The sequence below is a fragment of the Balaenoptera acutorostrata genome, chromosome 8 (genome assembly GCF_949987535.1).
Source record: "Balaenoptera acutorostrata chromosome 8, mBalAcu1.1, whole genome shotgun sequence".
NCBI classification, from domain to species: Eukaryota; Metazoa; Chordata; class Mammalia; order Artiodactyla; family Balaenopteridae; genus Balaenoptera; species Balaenoptera acutorostrata.
In genome coordinates, this window is record NC_080071.1 from 87,711,903 (window position 1) to 87,732,015 (window position 20,113).

The following is a 20,113-nucleotide window of genomic DNA, read 5'->3' on the forward strand; positions in this document are numbered from 1 at the left end:
TTCTTTTCGTATCCCATCTCATCAGAATGACTACCACTAATTCTAGAACTAGTAATAGAGGTAATTTAGTTACCTGAAATCTTTTTTTGGGGGGCAAGGAGGCAGACTTCCTTATTTTTTTAAGGCTATGTACAGAAACCTTGAATAAGAATACATTTAATTGTTTGGTTCCTTACACTTATCTCTAAAAAACACACCTGTGTGAAAGAACTGAAGAATTTTCTTAAGTCATGCTTTAGTGATGTTTAGGGGATGTTTCCCTGAGAAGTATGATGACATGCAATAAATATAGTGTTCAGGGTACAGAAACTTTAACTTAACATCTAAATAATGTTTAGCTGGAAAACCTCTGTGATCCAGCTTGTAGCAACCTCAAAATGAGCTGTGGGATGGCTTTGTATAATGCCTTACTGAGCAGAACTTTTCTCCACCTCCATTAGCTGCTGATTTTAAAACTTTGATCAAGTGTCACATGTAAGGGGATCTGAGATACAAAGGCTGCGATTGTTCATAGTAAAATCATGGAAGGCCTGCTGGGAAAATTATTAATCTAGACCAATATAATGCTGCTTAGAAAGTGAAATCCGCCTTTGTAGATTCCTTCTCCTCCCCCCACAATTAAAAAATATATTAATTCCTTCTTTGTTTTATTAATGCCAAACATTTCAATACAAGTTCAGGCACAGCACTGCAAACTTTGACCTTCAGAACTAGAGAAGATAAAAGCATAAAGGAGAGACTTGTGATGTGATGCACCTTCCCTGCATGTTCTGGTAGGAATTATACTTTATATCAATTGCTAGTTTACTGATTGGGGGTGGAAGAGGGAAGACAGAGTAAATATAGTGTAACACTGCCTTTCAGAAAGCAGTACTGAAAGTGTACCTGCCATGTGTCTTGAATAGACATTATAGTAAGCAAGATAGTAAAGGATTTTACCAACATTAGAAGCCTCTTTCCATAATATATTCAGACAGAAATGATTTACAGATGATTGTCAAGAAAGAAATGTCTCAAGTGAAGAAGTATTCTGGTTTCTGGATTTCACACTGTGAAAGTCTGCTGTGGTCTGTAAACAGTGATTCCTAATTGCTAACTGAATGGATGTCGTAGACCAGTTCTGGAGTGTCTCCTTAGGAGCATAGCACTCCCATTATAATAGCCGGAGCACATAAATTCATTTCTGTTTGAAGTTGCCCGGTTAGCTGAGATGAAACTTGATATTGGCACAGATGATAAACCAACTTCACCCTAAAATACATGGGCCCTCCGTCTAAACAGAATTAATGATTTCAGTTGGAGATGGCTCTAAAACATTCTTCTATAAATGAACATAAATGCTGCTAGATATCTGTTCATTGATTGATTTATTTTTTATTCCAAATTATAATGATTAAGCAAGATGCCAAGAATCAGGTACATTATTCTTTATTAAATTCAGTTCTGTATCCCTAAATTGTTTGCTTTTCTTTCTGGCTAAAGCAATCCAGTATATAATCCATAATTGTACCACGTTGTACCTGAAAACAACAAAACCTTTAGTTGGAGTGCAGTGTCTTGCCTATGTATATACATAATCTCACAATTTTTAACCTTTAGCCCTGGTCTCCAATGCTCTTTCTTACACAGTGTACTTAGCTTTCTTTAGAAGATGCCTAGTCTCTTTCCAGTTCTGCATTGAAGCCCACTACTGATCATCTTCCCCTGAGACTTCAGGCAGCGTCTGGGTATATACCAGCAGACGACTGAGCATAAAGGTTATAGGAATATGGGGCATATTTAGACCACATGAAGTGCTTTTTCCGAGTCTGATATACAGCAGCCCCTCCAGTCTCTCCCAGCCAGGAGCTGCTGTGTTTTCAGGACCATATTAACCAGTGGAGCAGATTTGTTACCTCCTCAGGGGTTAGGATGGGAGAAAAGTTGCAAATCTCTGGATATAGAATTTAAACTGCTCCATCCTAGTTACCCTGAGTTTTGTTTACAGTTGGGGGGACAAGTAAATATCAATACCTGGATGGGATTCCCTTTCACTGTTTCCTCTGGTATTAGAAAATATTTTTAGTGTTAATCAGAGAATATATATCTGAATAGAGAAATACAAAGTTACTTGCTAGAAAAATTTGCACATAAACAAGCTTCAAAGTCTGTCCCATAATTCCGCTTTTGCTTTTGGAGTTTGGGCGCTTCTGAGTTCCAAGTTTCACAGCTGTAGATTTTGTTGGCTGAGTGCCTTTTTGCTCCATCTGAAGTTTTCCATAAACATCATTTCTGGCTGTAAGTCAAACATGCACACAGGTGCCCTTTTACTGCTCTTTCTCCTTAGGAAGTCCACTCAATTACACCAGACTAAAACCAATACTGCATTTTAATTTTATTTTATTTTTAGAAGAGTCCTATTTAGACAATACATTCAGGCAGAAACAACCAAGTATTTATTGCCATTGGGAAAAGTATTTATATATGTATATGTAGTGCAATTGTATTTTAGCACCTTTTATACATCTTGAGGAATTGTTGATGTAAGAATATAAAATATGTTATACAGGTAGTGTAGTTTGCTCATAAGACTGTCATGTTTGCCATATTGAATAGAAAAAAATATATTTTAAATTTATATTTCTTTACCTTTTAGAGGTCATAGACACCTTTAAGACCCTGGCAAAAAGCTTAGACCCTTTTCCCTGAAAAAAGATAAAAGCATGCCAGCGTGATATGTGCTTCCAGTTTAAGGATTCATAGCCCCAAGCTCATTTGTTGACTATAGGTTAGAAATATTTAGTTCAGGCATTAATTTGTAAATTATTTAATTATGTTTACCTTTAAATCATCTTGTTTACATATTAATCTGTTAAGATTTTTTAAAAAGTCAACTAAAATATTTGGCTACTCAACTTTGTCATATTGCTGATGTTATGGAAAGAGGAAGACTGATTTTAAGTGCTGAGAAAGGCCATGTGGGTGTGGGTGTCCCTCATTCATTTTAGCCCTGGTCACTTTGGAGTCATGTAATTTTTAGACATTAAAGGAGCTTTAGATATTATCTTCTCAGTTGCCCATGAGCAACTTTATCATTTATTTTAAATTATGTCAGTAATACACAAATATATATATATTTTTTAACCCTGTAATGAGTTAGCTCATTATAAAGTTTTTTGGCACCCTCACTTCCCACCCAAATTTATATACATACAAATCTGCTGTAATCATTTAGGTTATAAAGGATTTATTTTAATGTTTTAGAGCAATTCTTGCATACAGTATAATTTATATTGTAAATTATATTAGTAGTAATTGGAAATGTATATTCTATTAGATTGTACTTGAAGTCTTTTTTTACCCCTCAAAATAATTTTGAGTAAAATTTTTATATTGTTATATATTAAGTTGATCTTAACATTTTTTTCAGGGGTACACATTTTGTTATCGTTTATCTGCTGGAAGGTTAACAAATTTAGTTCCATTTAGATACCTTGGCAGTCTCTATCCCCAAGCTTTTCTGTGCATGATATGTCTGTTGCCTTTTTAGAGCTCTTTAGACTTAGATCACAGAACTTCCTTTTTCTGCTTTATTTTTGTAGAATTTCTGGCTGCTTCTGATGGGTTTAATTTATTAGTAAACCCTGGATTAGGAGTTTGAACATCTATGTTCTATTTCTGATTTGGTCACTACTCAGCTGTGTGACCGTGGGAGATCCCCTTACAGGTATCCCTTTCCTCACGGGAACAATAAAGATGGTAAGGTTGAAGGTAAATGAGCTCCCTGCTCCAGTCCAGTCCAGTGGCTGGTCCCAGCACAGAGTGAAGCCCAGGACCCTGTGAGGTCCTTGGCTCTCACAGTCACTACCCAGGATTAGTTTATATCTAAGATTTTTTTTGCCCTAAAATTCTTTCATGTTATTATCTGTAAGAAGTTATGTGAATGTAACTTTTATCATTCTGACCCCTGACTTCAAAGTTCTTAAAGAAGCTCCTAATTTCTTCAATAAATCTTTATCAAGTATCTAACCGTGCCTTGCATCTTGGTCTGATGGCTCTCCCAGCCTTCCCTGGCTTCTTCCCTCCTTCCTTTCATGCAGGCATTTCCCCTAATAAAATCTTTGGGTGTTTAAAAAAAAAAAAAAGATGGTAAGGTTGACTCAACCCTTGTGGTTATTATGAGTATCGGATGAGATATATCAATGCATTTTGTCAACTGTAATGTATCAAGTCATTTGTTTACATGTGTGTCCCTGGACTGTGGACCTGGAGGGTAGGTGCTATGTCTAAATCTCTTCTTTATTTTCAGTCATATGTCTTTAACTGTATTTGTTCATGGAGAAAGCACTCATCTTAATGTGTGCTAGAGGTATGAGTAAACAAACAAGCAAAAAATGGTATAGTAGTACTGTTTCTCTGGGAAAATACTTGGTAGTACTTACTGAAGTTGAATATACCTTATGGCCCAGCAGTTTCACTCCTAGGTAAATACCAACAGAATTGGAAACATACGCTCACCAAATTTCACATCCAGGAATGTTTATAGCAGCGCAGTTTATAATAGCAAAAAACTGCAAACAACCTAAATCAGTAGTAGAGTAATACATTGTGGTCTGTTCATACAATGAGATCCCATACCATAGTGCAAAAGAACAAGCTTCTGTTCTCTGTAACAACGTGGGTGAATTTCTCGTAATGTTCAATGAAAGAAGCCAGACATACTACAGAATGGGAGAAAATATTTGCAAACAAAGCGACTGACAAGGGCTTAATTTCCAAAATATACAAACAGCTCATACAACTCAACAACAAAAAAACAAACAACTCAATTGAAAAATGGGCAGAAGACCTAAATAGACATTTCTCCAAAGAAGAAATACGAGTGGTCAATAGTACATGAAAAGATGCTTGATGTCTCTTAATTATTAGAGAAATGCAAATCAAAACTACAACGAGGTACCACCTCACACCAGTCAGAATGGCCATCAATAAAAACTGTACAAATAACAGGAAATTCCCTGGTGGTCCAGTGGTTAGGATTCCCAGGCTTCACTGCCGAGGGCCTGGGTTCAGTCCCTGGTTGGGGAACTTAGATCCCACTAACCATGAGGTGCCGCCAGAAAAAAAAACATGAAAAAAACTCTACAAATAACAAATGCTGGAGAGGTAAGAGAAAAGGGAACCCTCCTACACTGTTGGTGGGAATGTAAGTTGTTACAGCCACTATGGAAAACAATAGGGAGGTTCCTCAGAAGACTAAAAATAGAATTACCATATGATCTAGCAATTCTGCTCCTGGGCATATACCCAGACAAAACTCTAGTTCAAAAAGATACATGCACCCCTGTGTTCATAGCAGCACTGTTCACAATAGCCAAGACATGGAAACAACAGATGAATGGATAAAAAAGATGTGGTACATATATACAATGGAATACTACTCAGCTGTAAAAAGGAATGAAATAATGCCATTTGCAGCAACATGGATGCAACTAGAGATTATCATACTAAGTGAAGTAAGTCAGAAAGAGAAAGACAAATACCATATGATATCACTTGTATGTGCAATCTAAAATATGACACAAATGAACCTTTCTATGAAACAGAATCATGGACATAGAGAACAGACTTGTGGTTACCAAGGGAGAGGGGGTTGGGGGAGGGGTGGAGTAGGAGGTTGGGATTAACAGATGTAAGCTTTTATATATAGAATGGGTAAACAATAGGTCCTACTGTACAGCACAGAGAACTATATTCAATACCCTGTGATAAACCATGATGGAAAAGAATATTAAAAAAAGGGCATGTATATATGTATAACTAAATCACTTTGATGTACAGCAGAAATTAACACAACACTGTTAATTAAACAACTATACTTCAGTAAAAAAAAAAGCCAGATGTAAACTAATATTCTGTTTATATAAAAAAGTTCAAAAATAGGCAAAACTAATCTTTGGAGATAGAAGGCAGGATAGCGTTTACCTTGGTAAGGGCCGATTGGGGGGACATGAAGACTTTTGAGAGGTCCTGATAAATTTTTGTTTTAAATCTTAGTAGTTAGGTGGATATATATTGCTTTGTGAAAACTCTGAATTGTACATTTATGATTTGTGTACTTCTTGATATGAATGTTATACTTCAATAATAAGTTTTCATTCGTTCATTCATTTATTTTTGGCTGCATTGGGTCTTCGTTGCTGCATGCGGGCTTTCTCTTGTGGTGGTGAGCGGGTGCTACTCTGTTGCGGTGCGCGGACTTCTCACTGTGGTGGCTTCTCTTGTTGTGGAGCACGGGCTCCAGGCGTGCAGGCTTTAGTAGTTGTGGCTCATGAGCTCTAGAGTGCAGGCTCAGTAGTTGTGGTGCACGGGCTTAGTTGCTCTGTGGCATGTGGGATCTTCCCGGACCAGGGCTCAAACCCGTGTCCCCTGCATTGACAGGCGGATTCTTAACCACTGCACCACCAGGGAAGTCCAATAGTAAGTTTTCTTAAAGATAGGGGGAGGAGATGAGTATGGTACATTTAAAAGTTCTTGAATCCTTTTCATCCTTCTCTTATGAAAATGACAGTGATGCCTGAACGCAAAACTTTCTTTACCTTGCACTTACGTGTGGGATATGTTTGGCATGTCAGAATTATATTATTCTGGTTTTCCTTGGTTTACTGGAGAAGTTGTCACCCAGATCTTTCTGTTTCAGTTATTCGTTATGCAACATTTGATATATCAAAAAATATATTGCAGTTTTTAGGAATTATTTTGTAGAAACAAGCACTTGGTAACAAGATCTGAACTCCTTTGTTATAGAATTTTTGAACTGGAATTGGCTAGTGTTTGTGTAAGTTCAGACGGCTGCCTCAGTAATACACACACACGCACGCACACACACATACCCTCTTTCATATTAGGAATGGGATCTTTAGTCAAGGTGTACAGATCAGAATTGGAGACAGTTTAAAATCAGGTCTATGACTCCACGATCTTCATTCTTTAGTACTGTGCTCCTCTATATCTTCAAAATTTCTGTCACAAATCCTTTTTTGGAACAAAGAATGGTATAAATAGTCATTTAAACTTTATGAGGTACAGATTTTCCAGCAGGTTGAGAATTATGAGTTTGCAGTAAGCAGAAAAGCCAGATTTTTTTCTTCCTTTAGTTTCCCTATTTTTACCCTATCCTGTCCTTTATATTTTTCTTATTCCTAGGTACCAATATGAAAAGTATATGTAGGACTTGACAGTTATGACGGTTATAGAAGCTGCTAGTTTAGGAAAAAATGCAGGCAAATTATTCACATAAAGGGAAATAAAGTCAGCAAACAATATGAAAAATCTTTGATGTGAAAAATTCATATTCGAGCCACATTAGTATACCATTTTACAACCATTAAAGTAGAAAAGCTTCAAAAGGATAGCAGCACTTAGTTTTGATAATCTAAAATGGTCTGGTGGTCTTACCTACCCTTTTTTTGAGGAGAGAAAGGTATGTCAATGTATGAAGTCTGTCATTTGACCTAGTAATTTTACTCTTTGAAGTTTTTTTTCAGAAGTAGTAGTTCAGAAAAACAAAAACACATACACACACAGATATTTCTTCCTTGTTATCTAGTTCTCAAAAAGTGAGTTATGATGTAAATGTCCAGTGGGGAATAATCTGCTAGATAGTGCAACAGCTGCAAGGTATACCTGCTATGTATCCATTTATATTATCAGTAAGGTGTATAATCACAGAGAAATATTTGCTATTTAGATTACAAAATAGTGGGTACACTGATTGAAACTACATTTTAAAGATGTTATGTAAAAGCTAACCACAGATACGTAGAGTTCTATTTCTATGGTTGAGGAATTACTGGGATTTTTATTTTTAATATCTTTAATTTTTTGCAACTTATCATCTAGAAAAAACTGTAATGACCAGTTTTTGATGCGTTAAGCATTTTGCCATTGGTGGGTTTCCTTTGCTTATTTTGGTACATTCATTACTTCTCAAAGACGTAGTGTAAAAGTAGATGAAAATGAGTGTTTTGACCAGCTCATCCATCAGGCGATTGTATTCTCAGTATGCCTGGCACATACTGCTTGTGACTGAATGATTTACATGTGTTAAAAGTCATTTCCCATCACTTATCAATTTATACACATTAGGGATTTCTTTGTTTTAAATTTTTCTTCTGTGAGTATAGTATATTTTTCATCAAATCATATAATGGATGTGGGCTTTGTAAAATGTCTCATCCCTTCTTATTCTGAGCAAGAGAACCTGGAATGTCTTCTGACCCTTCTAACCCAAGGGCAGACATGGAATGTATCTATACTTGAATTCATAAAACTTGGCACTTAGTGCAATGTGCAATAAATATTTGTTAAATGAGTCAGAAGGTTAAGATTTGAATCCTATGTCATTTAAATAGTGGTGTGTGATTTTGGACAATTCTCCTGGGTTATCTTTTTGAGCCTCAATATTCTCAGCTGTAAAATGGGAAGAATAATTTCTAATACTGAGTATTGTTATGAAGATTAAATCAGTTAAGTGAGTGTTTTTATTAACTGTGGCCATGTAACAAGTTACCCCAAAACTTAGTGGCTGAAAGCAGCAAACATTTATTTTCTCAGTTTCTGTGGGCCAGGATGGAGCAGCTTAGCTAGGTGGTTCTGGCCTGGGTCTCTCATGAGGCTGCAGTCATCTCAGGGCTCATCTGGGGTTGGATCCGCTTCCAAGCTCACTCACGAGGCTGTTGGCAAGCCTCAGTTCTTTGCCATGTGGGCTTCTCCACAGGGCTGCCTCACAACAGGGCCGCTGGATTCCCTCAAAGAGAGCGTCCAAGATGGAAGTTTTTAACTTAGTATCAGAAGTGACATCTCATCACTTCTGCTGGATTCTGTTAGGAGCAAGTCAGTAATAAGTCCAGCCCACACTTAAGGTGAGGGAATTACACAGAGGCCAGGAGTCAGGGATTGTTGAGGGCTATCTTAGAGGCTGCCTGTCATAATAAGGGTATTTTGCCCAGCAAATAATTGTACCCCCCCCATTCCAAGATTATTCTGTAATAGAATAATGTCTTGTAACAACCTAATAACTGTTTGTGTGAACAGGATATGGAATCTTAATACATGTGAAATTGAATATAAGAGGATGACCAGAAATTAGAATTTCCTCATTTTCAAATGTACAATTTTTTTCACTTTTAATATGGTTTAATGAAAAGAATTGAGGTTGTTACTGTGAGAATTTGTATATTTTATTGTTATAAACTGAAGACATCAATGTATGTTTCGGATATTCAGCTACATACTTTAATGTGAGATTTTGGGTAATTTGTTGTGAATTGTAAGTGGTAGCACATGTGGTATGGTGACTGAAGAATTTGCACAGTTCAGAATTCTCTTGTCCTTTGAAACCAACTTAGTTTACTTGGCATAACAGGCTCTCTTTCACTGTTAATGTAGCTCTTGAGTTGCATCAGGTTAGACATAGCTTAGCTTTGAATTCTGTTCCAAAGCAATTTGTTGTACGCCTGTAGTGTACTAGGTGCAAGAGTAAAGGAAAAGTAGAGTGCCTCCACTGTCTGGTTTTGAGCTTACAATCTGTTTTGGAATAGATGAGAGGTTGAAGTTTACAGATATCCTATTTGGACAGAATCACCAGTAGAAGTTGATTAAATAAATTAAGTTGATTTAGTAAATCATATAGTTAAAAATATTGTATGACTTAAAAACGGAAAAAAAGAAGTATATTCTGGTAAGGAAGGACTGCCAAGTGAAAACAGCAAGGGTACAAAACAACATATGTAACAGCTTGAGGGTAGTGTTTGTGAGTGTGAATGAGAGATCTGTATATGTATGCATAAGTATAGCCATGGTCAGTGTTTGGAAGACTTTATAAGAAGCTGTTGATGGTGGTTACTTCTGGGGAGCAAGACTCTGGGGGGCTCTTGTGTAGCGGGAAGGTTGATTCACTTTTCACTGCATAACCTTTTAAAAAATGCGCATATTATTTTGTTTAAAAAAATAATTTCACAGTCTTAGAACATTCAGCTTTGAGAAGTGTGCCTAATAATATACACATACATCCACAGTTATTTATACTGCCTGAACGTTGAAATGGACACATTTGCAGAAAAGCTTGATTTGAGCAATCAAGTCTGTTCAAAATCCTTGCTGGCTGAGGCTTATGTTGACTCATTTTCTTTACAGGGAGACCAAATTTTGAGGAAGGTGGGCCAACATCAGTGGGAAGAAAGCATGAATTTATACGATCAGAAAGTGAAAATTGGCGTATTTTTAGAGAGGAACAGAATGGAGAAGATGAAGATGGAGGTTGGCGACTAGCTGGATCAAGGAGGGATGGAGAGAGGTGGCGGCCTCACAGTCCTGGTAAGAATTCTGCTGAGTACAAGCACACAGGGGCCGAAATAGTGAGGATTTGGTGGGAATTGTTAGGGATAAAGTGGAAAACATAAACTGGCAGAGAAAAACAAGACAGGTCATGTTTATGTCGTCACACTGAGTCTTGCTCCCACAAAAAGTTTTAACGTAAAATATTCCCCACATCTATTTAGTTGATTAAAGTCACTTTTATTTTTCTGGGGCAGTGTGGTTTAATGGGAAGCACCTGCCCTTAACTGCAAAAATGAGAGAGGGTTTCATTCAGTTTTCCTAAATTTTTGAATCTTTTTTCAGCATGCGTTTTTCTTAGGTGATTATTATATGCTTACTTAGGAATATGGGCTCCCCCTAAAATGAGGTTTTTTTCCTGCATAAGAGAGGATTTATTCTTTTTTTCTCTTTTTGTCCTAAAAATGTGATTTCTGCTCATTTGAAGAATAAACTTTAAACCCAGGTCAAAAACATAATCACAAGTTTATTCTTTTGTCCCTCTAACTTTAGAAAAAGGAGAGAGAATAGTCGTGATTAGTGGTTTTATAAGTTCTTCTGTTTGACTCTTAAGAATGCTTCAAACTGTTCTTCCCCGACATTAGATATGCTGGTAATTGAAGACACTGGTGCTTTGTGTCAAAGATTGTTCCCTACCCAAGTGCTGATTCTATGCCTCATGATCATCAGATGCCACTGTAGTTTGAATCTTGGGGTTATGCAGAACTGAAGCATACAAAGAGTGTGTACATGTCTTTTGAATTTCACATGCATAACATTGTTTTACCTATTGGCCGTATGCCAAGGAAGCTTACTTTAATAGAGGAAGTTATAATAATAATGTAAACTGTTTTTATTTATTTTTTTAAATCAAGTTATTAACAAACCATTAGTCCCGGTCTGAGTTAACATTATAACAGGCATTCAGGGTGCTCTATGGCGTTGTGGGTAGGTGGAAACTTAGTGAAGTTAATCTTTGGATAGAGTTACAATGCTTTTACCCCAGCTCCTCATTGGCTGACTCTTGGGCGAGTTTTCTGTCGTGAGTGGGCATTGCTTGCATCACAGTTACTTAGGCGATTCTCATCAGTCTGTGTCCTGGGCAACCAACTGTTACAGTTCTCTTCAAGGCATCACGGCATTTTGTGCTGAGCTTGCCTGTAAGCAGAGGGGTTTGTAGACTATGTTCCTAACAAGCATTCACTAAAAGAATGGACAGGATCTGGGCTGAGCAAGAAGAAAAATTCCAGCTGATCAAAAACAAACAAGGTGAATGTTTTGGAAGATGAACAGTGTTTCTGAGCCCAAAAGTCTGATGTTGATTCTATTAAAGCAAGTTAAAAGTAAAACTTTAGTGTTATAGTCTACCACTTACCCTCCTCACCCAAGAGCTTAGATTTTGGGTATATATAGTCCTTTTTTTTCCCCCCCATCTTTTCTAAATCTTTCTCTCCAGTATTTGACTTTTCATGTCAGTTTTGTCATCAACTTGACAATTTTCCGAATTTTTTATACATATATTTTAAAAAGACAGTTTGGGGGACATAAAGATGCATGGGGGCTGAAAAAACACTATAAATAGGCATTAAAAAAATACCATCTACTTTTTCAACCCAGCATATTAAAAATAAGTCTGATTATATCAGTTGTTATCAGTTACTCTTAACATTTTAGTTAATCCTTTATTAGGCTTTGATTAAAATTTTAAATATCATGATTTTGACTTATGAAAATAGTATCAAACTTTAGTTCTGATATAAGGTCTATAAAGCAGTGGTCAGTCTTAATAAGCTAGAGATGTGCCTTATCTGCTAAATTTAGTTTCGTGAATAAAATTTTATTAACTATTTAAGACAACAAAAAAACTATGGTATATAGTTTTATTAAAGTATGGCTCACAGTTGGATATGTATGGAGTTGGGAGCAATAAGGACAGCTAAGCACCCACTCTGGGAGGTGAACTTAAGAAACTTAGTTAAGAGGGAAGAATGCGCCACATGCCTAGAAGGATAGATTCCTATCACAGTGCATACTTAGAAATGAGAGTAGCAGACAGAGTACTCTGGAATTCAGCTTTTGATCATGTGCACTTCTTTGGGATAATGACTCTAGGTTAACATTTAGGCAATCTGGGTATAAAATTCCTTCATTTTCATAGAAGATAGTAAATTGTGTTTTGTTGTTGTAAGTAAAGTGTGGGAAGTGGGAGAATAATGTTTTCTTACCTTTTTGTTAGTGGCTTATAAGATGCTACCTGTATTTGGTGTTTTAACATTTTGCCCTTTGGTTTTCAGTTTGATTTTTAGATTGCTGGTTTTAGCAAATTGGGCCTCAGTAGTATAGTAACATTTAACTTTGACCTCATTTCTTTTGGTGTCTCCCACAGAGAAAGCAGTCAAAGATATAGGTTAAAACATGTCTCTTCTTAAGACTCTTAGGCTCAGGTTTGTCAGATTTTAACAAGAACCACCCCCCGCCCCCCGCTTTTTTTTTTTTTTTTTAGAGAAAATACCTTAACTTGTAGCTTTTAGTCTTAGGCATTCATTTTTTGTTGGAAAGTAGATGTGCTACATAATATGCAGGGGTGGATTTAGGAATGTCCCTGGGGGTATTAAATTAAAACTCCTAGGGAGAGTTAAGAGATGAGAGAAAAGGGAAAGGAGAGTAAGCATGTTATTGTGGAAAAAGCAGTAGAGGATGCAGAATTGGATTCTAGTTCTACTTTTCATTATGCACGTTACTTCTGCTGTCAGAGGTTTTGCTTCTTAAACTATAAAACTAGGATAGTGGGCCAAATATGACATGTCAGTGCTGTAATTCCATGACCTTTTTTGGGAATCAGAATTACAAATGGGATCCTAGCACTGGTAAGTGGACATGATGAGTTTGATATTATGAATTGACATAATGTCATAGTATCCTGGATATTATTATATTATCAAGGGAGCTGGTCTTATCCATAAAGAATGATATTTTCATCAGAAGAAAGAAAATGCTTTAAGACTTGCCAAAGGGAAGGCATGGACCTCAGTATGGAAAGATATCCAGTGCTGTAAGTCTGGGCTAGGAGTGGGCCACGTGAGTGGCCTATCAGCATTTCAGTCAGATATCTAGAGCTTATTAAAAGTATGTACTTTGAAGAACTGTCCTTTAAAAATGATGTGTTTTAAATTTATCTTTAAAAGCTTTAGAGTATGTTGTGTGACTCAGTAGTTAATGAAGATAACTACTGTTGTCACTTAGTGATGGTGTATCGTATATAATACTGAGCCTTGAGCTTCGTTTCATTTGCCTAATTTTCTCTTTAGTAGATTGATCCATTTGAATTTGCTGTCAGTTGTAGTTTTCTCCTTTGTTTCCTAGCTATGGTTTTCTTTCTCAAATACTGTCATAAAACTTTTCTAAGGTTTGTGTCCTCCTCTTCATCCCAGATGGCCCTCGTTCTGCAGGCTGGCGGGAACACATGGAACGACGGCGAAGGTTTGAGTTTGATTTTCGAGATCGGGATGATGAACGGGGTTACCGAAGGGTGCGCTCTGGCAGTGGAAGCATAGATGATGACAGGGATAGCTTGCCTGAATGGTGCTTAGAGGATGCTGAAGAAGAAATGGGCACATTTGACTCATCTGGAGCATTCCTGTCTCTAAAGGTAAGAAATTTGTTCTAAATATTATGACAGGTACCGACCTTCTTCCAAATCCAAATATGCTGTTAATCTTTGGCTTAATTTTCTTGCTACAGAAAGTACAGAAAGAGCCTATCCCAGAAGAGCAGGAGATGGACTTCCGGCCTGTAGAAGAAGGGGAGGAATGCTCTGACTCTGAAGGTAGCCATAATGAAGAAGCCAAAGAACCCGATAAGACAAATAAGAAGGAAGGAGAAAAGACAGACAGAGTAGGAGTTGGTAAGGCTCATTTTTGTCCTTTACTTTTTAAAAAAAAAAATCAAACTAAAAGTTTCCTAAGTTGTTAATTTAAGATTACGTCATGTTACAGAAGCTAGTGAGGAAACCCCCCAAACCTCCACCTCATCTGCTAGACCAGGCACTCCTTCAGACCTTCAGCCTCAGGAGGCACCGCAGTTTGAGAGGAAAGAGGAACCCAAAACTGAGCAAATGGAAAAAGCTGAAGAAGAGAGTCGGACAGAAAATAGTCTATCAGCCAAAGTACCCAGCAGGGGGGACGGTATGTATTTATGAGAGGCAACAAGCCAAACTTGGACTTTGCTGGGGCCAGTGATCACCGATAAGAGAGGCTTCTGTTTATGCCTCTTTGAACTGCTTCTAGTGGTAAATTATTGGAATAGATTATTTTACCAGTAAACCTTCTCAAACACTGCTTCCCCTGTGTATCTATCTCAGAATTCATCAAAACAGAATTAGAAGCAGCAAAGTAGTATCATTTCCTAGGATGCTATGATATAGCCACCCTGGTATCAGTCAAGCAAACTGAGTTTGGGATCCTCTGTGGTAGTTTGATTCCCATATCAGATTCCTTTTATGTAATGGCTATATGTGCATCCAGATGACACACCAGAATGCCATTGTTTCAAAAGAGGCCAAGATGAGTCTGTGCAAGTCCATCACCTTTGCTGGAGAATAAGCTTAAAGTGTATCTCCTTCTCCAATGTCATTGTATTGATTTTAAGTTGCTCATATACCTTAGTAGGTAATATTAATGTTCATTCCCATGTTTCTTCTTGGACATAAAATGACCGTATAATACCTGATATTGAAAGGTGAATTGATTTGTTCATCATAAAAATTCACACCCTTTAACATGGCCTAAGAGACCTTGCATGACCTGGCATCTGCCTCCCTCCGTGCAGTTTCAGCACCAACTCTCTCTACTTTGTACTCTATTCACCAGCTTCACAGCCTGTTAGGTCCTGAAATGTGCCTTGTTCTCTTGCCTTTGTGCCTTAGCGCCTTAGCATAGGCTGTTCTCTGTGCCTGAAACTCTCCCACCCCAAGTTCCCAAGCTAGGTTAGGTGTCTTCTCTTTCTTCTTAAACAACCAGCACTGTTTCTAACATAGCAATACAATATTATAAAGATCTGTTTATTCTCTTTTTTGCCCAATAAATACTATTTTTATAGCTTGAACCAAGGGTTTTTTGTTTTTCAGTTTTTTATGTCTATCATAAAGCTGAATGAATGAATTCAGCAAGTATTTGAATCTCTACTCTATATACAAGGCACCATGGGACTTGTACGTTTTGAGACCTCTTTCATTTTTCAGTTATGATGTGCGCCCCCAAATTACTTGTGGTTCATACGCTTCAGCGCACGTGCCTGGGGCCTTACTCCAGGAGATTTTAGGGTGGGGTCTTGACATGTATATTTTGGGAAAGCTGCATAGGTGGCATTAAAGATTGAAATTCTGGATTTATAGTCTCTAGGGGAAATAAATCATGTGTCTATCAATGACCTAGGACAAAAAGTAATGATAGGAATTCATGATTGGCAGTCCCCTGAAATGCTTCAGGAAGCAAGTGTCTTTGAGCTTGTCTTGGAATAATAAGTAGAATTTGGAGGTAGGTGTAGCTGGATGAATTACGAGAGGGCATTCCAGTACTAGGTAGCAGTGAAAGCTACAGTGAGGAAGTAGGACTGATCCAGGTATGGGCAGGAAATCAGCTCCTGTTTTTATTTACATGAAGTATGAGGTGTGAAAAGGAGGCTGGTGGGAAACACGGTTGGAACATATATTTGACAGCTCTCTGTGTAGGGTAGGTTGTGATGACAGATGGGCTGCTCTGTGACCTGTTGGTGTCCTGAGCAGTCACTGTGTTGTAGGCAGTGCACTTGTAAAGGGAGGTAGTGGCAGATGAGATTTCAAAGTAGAAATTGGCAGGACATAGTTACTGTTGTATATCAGGGCAAGGAAGAGGGAAGAGTCAAAGATGAGTGAGGTGCCTGAGAGGATTGTGGTGTCCTTAACAGAAACAGAGTGGAAGTTGAGGAGCACATTTGGGAGGGGAGAGAACAAGTTCAGTTATGAACATTGAGTCTGAGGTGTTGATGAGAAATTAGAGATGCAGTGGCCAGAGAGCAGTTGTGAGTGAGGGGACTGTAGCTCAATGGGAAGAGTTTAGGGCCACAGAGAGAATGAAAATTTAAATACACTTGTTAGGGGTGAGACGAATTGGGAGAATAGAACATGGATAATTCCTATTTTTAGAGGGTAGATAGAGAAGCCAGAGAAAAATCTTCAGAGGCAAGAATAGAGTACAGGAAAATGAAGGAAGGAGAATGTTCCAGTTTAGAATTGGGAAGATAATGTCAGACTAAGGTTAGGTGATGGGGACTAGGAAAAGCTATTGGATTTGGGGACTTTGGGTCACTGCTTATCTTTGGGAGAGAAGCTTTTCTGGGGGCTTGGGAGTGTAAGTCACATTGTAGCAGTGTGGGTGGTGGTGAAGTAGAGACAGGTTGTATAGACTGTCCTATTAAGAAGTTTGGCAAAGAAAGGATAGAGTGAGAGGAACAGGAATTTGGAGAAGCTATCTGTAATTTAACAAACAAGGTTTCAAAGGGGAAACCGCAACTGTATCTAATTACTTCCATCCCCCTTTCCTTCTTTAAGAACCTGCATACTGAGAGGTTAGAAATAGGAACCAAGACACAACCTCTTTTGCAGTCTTTATTCTTATTGCAAAGAACCTCCTGCACTGTACAGGTAGACTCCGAGAGCTTTTTGTTATCCTACAAAATGTGTTGCATTGAATTATGTTAATAATAACTTGAAATAGGTACTTATTCAAAATAATTGCAGATATTTTTAATAAAGGTTTTTATGCTGAGATGTGGCATCTTCGCGGAGATTTGCAGTGCTGTTTAAACTGTCTTTACCATTCAGAGACATGATGTAAGGAAGGAATTGGACTGATTCTGTTTGTTTTCAGGAGGTAGACCTATAACTATTGGGTAGATGCTCTAGTGATACAGGTTGGCACTGTAAAAGGCCTTTCTGGATACTTTTTAATCTTACTTGTTGTCATCCTATGCAGGTACTTGTGTCATTCTAGGGAGAAATATACTACACTTCTCCATAAGAAGTAGCAGCAGTGTTCATGACACCGTTCACATATCTGTTGAGCCCATTTAGTAAGCTGCCCAACTTGCTAGTTATTCTTCGTAAGAGTCTCTATATTTTAAAGGATTTTTATCTGTCTACATTTTTTTCCTCTAGAAATGGTTCCTGGTGTCCAGCAGCCCCTGTCACAGATTCCTTCAGATACAGCCTCTCCTCTTCTCATCCTTCCACCTCCTGTTCCCAATCCTAGTCCTGCCCTCCGGCCAGTTGAAACGCCGGTCGTAGGTGCTCCTGGTATGGGCAGTGTTTCCGCAGAGCCAGATGATGAAGAGGGTCTCAAACATTTGGAGCAGGTACAAATCACGTAATGCTTTGTTCTCCCTCTCGAACTGCCATAAAAATTGAAAAGCATTAAATGAATATTCAAAAATGGAACTTTTGTGCACTAGGTTTTATGTACTGAAAAAGTTGTTTTTATGTCTAGTATTTATTTTTATGAGTAATTTTCTTTCAAATCATTTCATGCTTTTAAGTTTCTGCTGTGTAGAGTCATTATATCAGGTTATTTTTTGCTCTTTTGAGGTTGACCTTAGCTGTTTGCTTTTCTTTTTTCTTTTTGGAAATTAATGGAATGCCAAAAATGGCGAATACAAGGCAGCTGTGGATAGGCACTGTGTCTTCTATATTTTGCCTAAAGTGTAACAGGGAAAATAGTTAAACTCTCAGGATATTACCATCGTATTCATGTCTCTAGAGTTCCCTAAGATTTTATATACTATTGTTTATATGTAAAGTAAATGATAATTTGCTTTCTACAAAAGAAATTCTCTTTTCTTCAGGGTGGAGTGGTTGGTGGCAGGAAATGTTGAAGAAAGGAAGAAAGGGGACAGTGTCTTAGTAAAACTTGTAAAAGATTTTATTTGTAATTGAACCTTTTGATCTGATAATGTTCATGTTTTTTATAGGTTTACCTTGTATAACTTAGGATTGTTTGTTTATTTGTTTAAATGGCACTCTTAAAGTGTGTTGATTAGAAGCTTGGGCTTTGATCCATACCAGCTTGTGTTTCAGTCTCATTTGGGTTTGCTTAATAATTTTGAGACCTTGAGCAAGACTTGACACCCTGTGAGCCTTAGTTTCCCCCTCTGTAAAATGGGGATAGTGCCTATTTCATGGCATGTTGGACGAATTAAATTGTTGCCTGCTGTGTTATTTGTACAATGCCTCTCACAGATCAAGTAGTCCAAAGAAGGCAGACAATTTTTATATGTACAAGTATTAATTTAGGATCATTTGTTTCCACAATTCATTTTTTTTTTTTCCCTTAGCAAGCTGAGAAGATGGTGGCTTATCTACAAGACAGTGCACTAGATGATGAGAGACTGGCATCAAAACTGCAAGAGCACAGAGCTAAGGGAGTCTCAATTCCATTGATGCATGAAGCAATGCAGAAGTGGTATTACAAAGATCCTCAGGGAGAAATTCAAGGTAGGTTGTTCCATTCTACTTCATGTACAGAAATATGCCATTAACTCCAGATTCTCTAGGATGGTAATTACTTAACGTTAATTTGCATACTAGTAGAACAAAAGTCAGTGCTACCGGCTTTCTTCATATATAGAAGGCTTGTTTATAGGTTCCCTCCATCGTACTTTACAGTTTCAGTGATGGGAGGGAGTCTAGTGAAAACAATTTGAATACAAGGCAGAATGTGATGACTTATATGATAGGGTTGTGAACAGTATGCTTAAGACGCCCTCATTTCTGGCATGCCAGGTGTTAACTAGGCAGTTGAGTTTCGTACATTCACTGTATTTCAGTCTCCCTACCATAAAAAAAGATGGTAGCAGCCATCTTGGGAAACCTTGGTTGAATGTTTCACTGAAGTGGAGTTGATATCATAAATGATGAAGAACTATTTAAAATATCTGAAAAAAGAGTACCATATTATAAACTAATTGCTTAAAATATGTGTATGGTGCATAAGTTAGATTAGAATGGGGAGAGAATGCTGTGAAGGACATTGGTTGATTTTTCGTTTTTGCTTATAACCTGAAATTGGTTGTTCACTGTATTAGTGTCAGTTTCATGATAATGTTTTACCAAGTACAGCCTGTGACCTCTCTCTAACATCATTATTCCCTTTCTGTCCTTGGTCCCCCTACCCTGCTTTATTCTTCTTCATAGCATCTGTCACTACCTGGCACTGTATATATTTGTTCATGATCTCTTTACATGCCTGTAGAATCTGTTGTAATTAAAACATATACAGGTGTGTGTTTTAATTAAATTTACTTTGAGATAATTATAGCTTCACAAGCAGTTGTAAGAAATAATATAGAGATTCCATGTACCCTTTACCCAGTTTCCCCCAGTGGTAACCTCTGACAAAACTGTAGAACAATATCACATCCAGGATATTTTTTTTGTTTTTTGTTCTTGTTTTTTTTTTAATTTTATTTATTTTTGGCTGTGTTGGGTCCCCATTGCTGCACGCAGGCCCTCTCCAGTTGTGGCAAGCGGGGGCCACTCCTTGTCATGGTGCGTGGGCCTCTTATTGTGGTGGCCTCTCTCGTTGTGGAGCAGGGGCTCCAGGCACACGGGCCTCAGCAGTTGTGGCATTCAGGCTCAGTTGTGGCTCACGGGCTCCGTAGTTGTGGCTCGTGGGCTCTAGAGCGCAGGCTCAGCAGTTGTGGCACACGGGCCCAGCTGCTCTGCGGT

General features: G+C 37.8%; 1 protein-coding gene across 4 annotated transcripts in view; it reads left to right on the top strand.

Moving 5' to 3' along the window:
* GIGYF2 (GRB10 interacting GYF protein 2) overlaps positions 1-20,113 on the top strand; it is a 126,726-nt gene that overhangs the window by 61,086 nt on the left and 45,527 nt on the right. For all 4 annotated transcript variants that reach the window (XM_057551058.1, XM_007184739.3, XM_007184741.3 and 1 more), the window contains 6 exons: positions 10,177-10,356; positions 13,788-14,005; positions 14,098-14,260; positions 14,352-14,540; positions 17,549-17,745; positions 18,721-18,880. In XM_057551058.1, coding sequence (XP_057407041.1) covers positions 10,177-10,356; positions 13,788-14,005; positions 14,098-14,260; positions 14,352-14,540; positions 17,549-17,745; positions 18,721-18,880 — 1,107 coding nt within the window. The remainder of the gene's footprint in view (positions 1-10,176; positions 10,357-13,787; positions 14,006-14,097; positions 14,261-14,351; positions 14,541-17,548; positions 17,746-18,720; positions 18,881-20,113) is intronic.